The sequence below is a fragment of the Buceros rhinoceros genome, unplaced genomic scaffold, assembly GCF_000710305.1.
Source record: "Buceros rhinoceros silvestris isolate BGI_N320 unplaced genomic scaffold, ASM71030v1 scaffold10164, whole genome shotgun sequence".
NCBI lineage: Eukaryota > Metazoa > Chordata > Aves > Bucerotiformes > Bucerotidae > Buceros > Buceros rhinoceros.
The window spans coordinates 24,673-32,409 of record NW_010407643.1 but is presented as its reverse complement, the minus strand read 5'-3'; the positions used below and the strand labels follow the sequence as shown (position 1 = coordinate 32,409).

At 42.9% G+C, this 7,737-nt stretch overlaps 1 protein-coding gene across 1 annotated transcript in view; it reads left to right on the top strand.

Moving 5' to 3' along the window:
- Positions 1-173: 173 nt before the first annotated feature.
- MIA3 (melanoma inhibitory activity family, member 3) overlaps positions 174-7,737 on the top strand; it is a 13,871-nt gene continuing 6,307 nt past the window's right edge. The window contains exons 1-10 of the mRNA XM_010134552.1: positions 174-197; positions 701-832; positions 2,064-2,085; positions 4,166-4,254; positions 4,402-4,479; positions 4,566-4,676; positions 5,403-5,474; positions 5,678-5,782; positions 6,568-6,690; positions 6,804-6,927. Of these exons, the coding sequence (XP_010132854.1) occupies positions 174-197; positions 701-832; positions 2,064-2,085; positions 4,166-4,254; positions 4,402-4,479; positions 4,566-4,676; positions 5,403-5,474; positions 5,678-5,782; positions 6,568-6,690; positions 6,804-6,927 (880 nt within the window). The remainder of the gene's footprint in view (positions 198-700; positions 833-2,063; positions 2,086-4,165; positions 4,255-4,401; positions 4,480-4,565; positions 4,677-5,402; positions 5,475-5,677; positions 5,783-6,567; positions 6,691-6,803; positions 6,928-7,737) is intronic.

Genomic DNA, 7,737 nt, shown 5'->3' with positions numbered 1-7,737 from the left:
GGAGAGGGTGCCCGCAGAGCCACCGGCCGGGCCCGGGGCTGGGCTTTGCAGGGGGGGGACGTGTGCCGTCACGTTCATCCCGCGCTCCTGCCGGCTGGGCCAGTGCGCTCCTGCCGGCTGGGCCAGGGAGAGGGCGGCGGTTTCGGTGTGGTGCGGGTTGTTTCCCCAGCGCCATGGCCCTATCAGCCCCGTACCAGGTACCTGCACCCTGCCCGGGCAGCTGGTAATCTCTGGCCTTCAGGGAGTCGTGTGACGAGACACATGACCCTGTGACCAGGGTGACAGGGCATAAAAGAGCTGAGCTGCTTTTGCTGGATTGTTAGGAACATCCAGGTGTAAAGCTGGGTGCTTTTTTCTGTATATTTCCATCCTCGGAGCTTTGTTTGGAAACTGATCAAATAAGTACTGGTGCTGTGTGTAGTGTAAAATGTGTGCATCGGCTCATTTTGGTGTAGCAGTTCTTCGCCAGCAGATTGTTACTGTCAGGTGTCTTCCAGATACTCTTATTTTTAGTTGAAACACAAGCACCAAGCTGCTTTGTGGTTCTCATTTTCGGTTTTCAGTTTGCAGAAGAACTGCAAGAACGCTCTAGACGGTTCTCTGGTTTTATGGGGAGAATAAAAGCATTTGGCAGACTGCTTACTTTGCCCGAGTATTTAATGAAAACGTACTCATTGTTGTCAATGCTGTCACTTTTCAGTTCATTGCTACCCTGCCTGAGGAAGCGCGTCCTGGGCCTGATTTCCATGGGCTTCCATGGGAGCCTGTTATTATCACTGCCTTAGTGGGGATTGCCACGCTCGCTGTAATTTTCTGGAGAACCTGCCTTTCAGTGAGTATACTTCGTGCTTGCAAGCCTGCTGATATTACTGACCTCACCACGCGGCCTTTCGTATTGTTAAACTGTTTGGGCATGACCAACTGCAATATGTAGGCTTTTGGATTTTTACTTTTTCCATTTAGAGCATTAAATGCTGAGCGTAATAGCTAAGGTAAGGTGTGATTTCCTTCCTGTTTCCTTGAAGGTATTGGTTGAAGTTTGTTGTTTTTTTTTTTTTAGCGAGGGGCAGTTTCAAAAGCAAAATAGGGGAGTGTGATGTAAATCAAGAAGGCCGAGGGAAGGGTCAGCATATCTTTGAAATGAGAAGCCTTCCATGTGCTTCAGCCTGTTGCTGACTATCTCCAAAACAAGCAGTTAATCCTCCCCGCTTCATACTGTCCAGCTGTTTGCAGGGACTGCATTTAGAAACCTAAACACCTGATCTTACTCCACACTCCCGAGCCCCTTGCCCACTCTCCTCACTCTGCATTTGTCCTTCTCTTTCCTACACGGATAATTCTATGTGCAAGACAAATGCCATCGCCAGCTCTCTCCAGTACACCAGTGTATCTCCTTGGGAACTGACAGATGAAAATCAGATAGGATGGTTTATTTTATAGCTGCCCAGTGATGATACACTCCGGAAGCCTGTGGAATACTTGATCTTTGCTTGGCAAAAATAAACGTAAATATTATCTGTAACAATACTGGTAGTTTTTTGCCGTGTTTAGTTTTGATCCTGAGTACACTAGGTCCGTTTCAAATGCAAGAGTGTTAATGTAACAGCATAAAAAGAAACACCCTATCTAAGGGTGTTAATTTTGAAACCAGCAACCCTCTTGTGAACATACATTGTTTTAAAAGGATCAGAACTGGGATGAAAACGCTTTTTATGTCTGCAAGTTCACAACTTGTTTGATGCCAAATGGCTTCGTTTTCTTTGTTGTAAGTCAGATGTGGGTAGTTACTGCGATCCCGCTGGTGACGGAGTTAGCAGACCTGTACTATAGCGCGAGGACAGAGCATTAACCTAGCAGCTTTTATTAGAAAACAGCTTAAGCGTGTTTGTAGTGTTATTCAATACTGTTGTTGGCAGTGATAGATGTGTTTTCCATATGCTTCTTTAATCTAATTCTTTTAATCTTTAACATTTAAAAAAATCAGTGCCTTTTTTCTATAGGAAAATTAATAAGATTTTTTTGCTTTTTTCTATGGCTAATTCTTTTCTTAATTTTCTCTGTAGGTAAAGAGTAGAATATATCAAGGTAAGTTTCTCTATGCTTTTCAGTGTACTTGATACTTTGGCATTTAAAAGCCTGGAAGATTTTTTTCAGAGGACCACATCAACTCCACACCCTTTCAAGGAGGATGTTAAGTCTGAGGTTATGGTGTAAGCTAGGCCAGCAGGTGATACTTACCTGAATCTGAGGATTTTAGTTTTGCTTTTGATAATGCTTCGATGAGGAGAAACAATGCAGCTCATACCTGCAAATTAAAGGGCAAGGAAGAACTCCACCTTGTCCAACATAAATGTGATCGTTTGGTTTACTGGTATGGTGGTAGTGGGGCAGAGTTTGTTTTGGTTTTCTCACTAGCACTGGATCTGCTTTTGCTTGTTGCTTCTCACAAAAAGCAGTGGCTTGTTCCTCTTGCCTTTATGGACTGAGGGCAGCCTGAAACTGCCGGCTGTGCAGTTAGACCTAAATGCAGACCGAAAGATGCAGAGATTCCTGTTGCTAGCAAGTCACTTTTTACAAGACTGTTCCTCCATCTTCAGTATATAAAATTGAAGTGTACTAAGCAGGAAGAAATAGAATTCACAGCTGGGTTACTCTGAATTTTATAATTGAATACAAAATGAAAACACAAAAAAAATTGTTTTCACTTGAACTCTGCCTCTTTCTTCTTCACAAACCGTACTACTCAGTCATTCCTGTCTAGTCTCGTTTTCCTTGTATAGAAGGAAACTGCAGTATAATTAATGCAGAATTGATGAGCTGAAAAAAGTTCATCTTGGATCTGTATGGTGATTTCTATACTGCAAAACAATTACTGTTATTGGAGGGAGAAAAACATTGATATTGGTGGTGTAGAAATTGCTTAGCAGCCATCCTTAAAAAAAATGAGGAACATACGTGTAACTCTTTTTTTTTTTTCCCCAAAAATATTCTTCTGTGTGATACTGTGTAGAAACTGGTAAAGCTAAGAAGAGATAAGTATTTTTCTAGCATTATAAAGGTCGCGTTACTGAAATCTTTATCCAAAATAGAGGAATATTAACAGGGACAAAAATGCTTGAAAAGATAAATTACATTTGGAGTCCAAAAGGGAAAATCTATTATCCACTCTTCATGTCAGTAGTAAAATTGGGAGACCATGCTAATGCAGGGATTCCTGTCCCTCTTAACCGCTGAGAACTACCTGCTACCTCAGCAGTCGCTTGTTGGCTGTCCTCCCCCCAGAGCAGGGAGTGCTGGGGACCTTCTGGCCCAGAAGCCCTCGAGTGGGCGGTGAAGGAGGAGCAGCAGTTGCTATTGCACCCAGCAGGATGCAGTTGGAACAGCCAGTGCTTCCTGTTCTCACTGGAGGATTTGCAGTGGGGCAAATGGGGCTTGGCGTGTTCAAATATATGGGAGTGGCTTAGCTCTTGGAAAAGAAATGGATGTTCTTTACATCAATTTGCGATAATTTTGAGTGTGTTAAGTGATTTTTGTTGAAACCTAAGGGTTGGTTGGCAACTGCTTTAGGTTGAGAAACAAATGTATGCATAAAGAACTGTTGCTCAGTGCAGCCCTTTGAGGTCTCTTAGTAAGCGGTGCAGTTCCTCGAGCCTTACTGATGCTACCTGCAGTAGTCTCTTTTCTGTTCCAAGCAGGTCTTTCAGAGCTTCCATCCTATTAACGTTGGTGACCAAACACTGAGTTCAACATAGCAGAGAGACGTAGTTGTTAGGGAAGGTGTTGCATCTCTCTGAGTGTCGCAGCTGCAGTCCGTGAGTGCTCTGACATGCTCCCTGCCAGTTCTTCCCTTGAACATGCCTTATCCGCGTGTAGCCAGCACCTCACTCCACTCTGCGTCCTGTGACCGGCTTCTCTGAAATGGGTGCAAGAGCTCTGTGCTTCGTGTCAGTGCTCAATGCTTTACTGCCTTGGTTTCAATCCTAAGTGAAAGCTGGAGATGCACAGACTCCTGCAAAAAGGGCTGACTGCCAGGGGATTGACGCTATCCTGGTTTATGCTTTAGTCCTTACTTGAAAATGTTCCCTGGAGTGGTAACAACAAGAGCTCGAATTCTTTTCCCCAGGATATGAAGTACAGTTACTGTAAGCTTTCTTTTTCTTTCTAGTGACTGAAAAGCAACTTGCGGAAAAGATTAAAAACCTTCTGCAAGAAAAATCAGAAATCTTACAGAAGGTGTCAGAATATGATCAAAAGGTATTGTTCTAGGTTCTTTGCTCTTCCTAATTTTCTTTTGTTCAATGATGCTGTCAGAGCAACAGCTAATATATTTTTATTTTCTATTCTTTCTGAATAGTATGTTGACTATCTCCTAGTTTGGTTTGTTTGTTTCTGTGCTCATAGATAGAGGAAGCCAAGGAATCTGTGAAAGTGGCCCAAGAACAAAAAGACATACTCTCTGATGAAACTGCAGGGCTTAAGGTAAGAAATAGTTAACTGTCTCTGTTCTGAAAGCAAAAACATCAGTAAAATAACTTGCTTCAGTTGGTGTTTTACTCTTTTTTTAGGACACTGTCAAAGGACTGGAAGAAGCAAATCGTCAGCTAGACGACAAAGTAAAAAATCTGCACACAATGCTTGAAATGGAGAGAAAAAACAATGAGAAGAAACAGAGCAAGGTACACATGTCTTTGTCATCCTTTACTGTGTGCCCTAAAAACCAATCACAACCTGGCAGGTAAACAGAGAGAGGCAGAGCAAACAAGGTGAACCCTCTCAAAAAGAAAACTGAAATGAAATCTCAGGTTCATCGTAAGCTTAAGGGGGAGGATCTGTTGATTGTACTATTTTATTTTTTGTGAGATCTTGATGGACTTGTGGTTATGTGCTTTCACACACAAACAGATGTATTCAAGTCATGGGTTAGTCTAATACTTCCTAGCTGGAGCCAGGAGGCTCCTTATTAGTGAGCTGAAGGTTTCAGCAGGTTGGTAAGAGATGTTTCCATGTACTTAACGGAAGCATCTAGTTCTATAGTAAGTGTGAAAATCTCTGAGCCGTCCCACCTCTTTGTTGTCCTGAGGTATTTACGTTTTCTTTTTTTCTTTTTTCCTTCTTTTTAAAGCCTGATTTTCTCTAGTAATGGTAAACGTGGACACAAGGTCTTTGGTCTTGTTTTGATCAAAGGTTGCTGTGAACGACAGCAGCACATGTTACTTTCGTTTTAGACTGTGCATGTGCACAGGGAAGTTTCCCAACCATGGCAGAGTCACGGGGGGAAGTTGATTCAATGTGCTGTATGTTTCCTGTTCTTACCTTGCTGATAAGGCAGCACTATGTTGCTGCCACTCCTAAGGCATGGACCAGGCTCATACAAAGTCACTCCTCATCTTTTTCTTGTCTAGATCTCTGAAACCCAGAAGTCATTGGAGAAACTTCAGGAGGCTATCAGTGTGCATTCTGTGGAGCTTTCAGAGGTAAAGCACTATCTTCACCCCCTCGACAGCCGCAAGTTGTTACTCCTATCTAGGGTGTAATCGAACAGGCTAGCTTGGCAAATTCCAGGCTGTTAGCACATACGTGCCTTTTTGTTTTCCGCTTTACCAGGTAATACGTGTAGTGGTTGCTCCAATTACAGTTTGACTTTACATCTCCCTGTTCCGTTTTGTTTCGTATGTAGGTGCAGATAGCCCTCAATGAAGCTAAACTAAGTGAAGAAAAGGTGAAATGTGAGCTTCATCATGTGCAGGAAGAGAATACTAGGCTGAAAAAGAGCAAGGAGCAAGTAAGTTATGCCTCTTGCTTCTCTTTTGAACTAAATATTGGGGGTTTATTCCTAGTTTTCTGGAGTATAGCTTCAGTGTGTCTCCACTTTCTTAATGTGTCAGAATTCAACATTTTATGTTATCGAGATAAAATTCCAATGCCTTGCCCCTGCCTGCACAGGCACTTTGTGCAGGTGAGCCACAGGTACTGTGTGTGAAGGCTTTGCCAGTTCCAGTGATTCAGTTTTCGTCAGCAGCTTCACGGAAAGTCTGTGCTGACGTGGTAGTCACTGCGTGGTCAGGAGATTGCTGCTTGGGGTCAGGGCTGAAGGAAATCATGGTAGAGAATTGCTGAAAAGCCGTTCTGAAGCTAAACTAAAGAGGGAGGACCTTTAGCCCTGAAATGTCATGACAGTTCTTTTACAAACAATTGTAGATACTTGCATGTTTTCTTTCTCCAGATGTGAAGCAGATGGCTTTTTAAGGAATGTGGTTTGGTTTCCTCTGGACTGCAATTATTCATCATATTTTGAAGTGTGTGAACAATTTGGTTCTGATCTTAGGATATTAGCTGAGAAAATGTCAAATTTGTGATATCACGCAATAACATAAACTGCAGAAAGGTTCCCAGCCTCCAGTTCTACCAGTGGTCTGGTGATGAGTGTGATAACTGTGAAGTTTACCCTGTATCTGTGAGCTGTGGTGGTCAGTTACCACCAGAGCTGGCAGTAAAATAGACTTTGATTACATATTCCCTGTTCTAAAAATAAAACAAGTAATTGTTTTGCCTTGGTGCTTCATACAGCTGCTAAAAGAAGCTGAAGGTTGGAGCGAGAGGCATACTGAGCTCACGGAGCAGATCAAACTGTATCAGAAATCTCAGAAGGACATAGAAGAAGCACTTGCCTACAAGGAAAATGAAATTGAAGTAGGTTCTTTATAACAAGCTTGCTTTAAATATTACACACCATAAATTACTTTGAAATGCTTTACAAATTGCAGAACCATTCTCCTGCAGTGAACCTTTGATTTCATTACCAGGTTTTAACTAACTGCATTATGCAGCTGAAGCAGCTGGACGTGGATTCGGCGTCTGAGGGCAAGAAGGGTGATGAAGGGCGTGAGTGGAGCACAGGAGGCGATGTGGCCAACGGGGAGTTGCCAGGTACACGGTCCCACCTGCTGGCTGATAGGCCCAGCGGCTAAAGCGTGCGCGCTGCTGTGTTCATGTCGTGCCATATGGGGAACAAAGGGAATCGGTGCATGTGGCTGCCTGTGAGTTACGAGACTGCTAGCTTTAATCCTCGAACAGAGAATATCTCTGAACCAAAGGGAGAAACTCTTAAAAAGGCCAGTAATTCCTTTTAGCTTCCTTTTGGGGGTGTTGTAAGTGTAATGACACAGTCCTGAAGATTGCATATAAGGGTTAGTAATTAAGAACATTCTGAAAGCTGAGAATTTCAGCCTTGTTGTTATGCTACGTTTATTTTTAATTTGAATTTTCAACGAGTATTGTGCTTATCTCCGGATAGGTAACTAGTTAAGGTACTCACATCTTTAAATCTGAAAAAGCAAAATAGACATTTTCAAAACTACTCAGGCAGTTTGTCATTCCTGATTTTTCACGTGAACCTGCTGCATCCCTGGCTTTGAAGTCCTCTTTTTTTCCCCTAGCCATATTGTGGGCTGGAAATACCCACACTTTGGTTTTCAAATGCTATGTCCAGTAACAGAAACTGCATTCACATGAATATCGGTGTGGTGGCCTGAAGAAGTGACAAGCAGGAATCTTCCAAATGCCTTCTGGAATAATTCTAATAGTTCTGTTCTGCTGGTCATGGAAATGCTATTATGCTTTGTTTCCTACCTCTCCCTCCTCTTTCTTCCACCCCCGCGCCCCCCTTTTTGACCAGAGACCGATCCCAGGCCCAGGTTAAAGTGTGGGGACTGTTATTTTTAACAGCTGTAGAGTCCA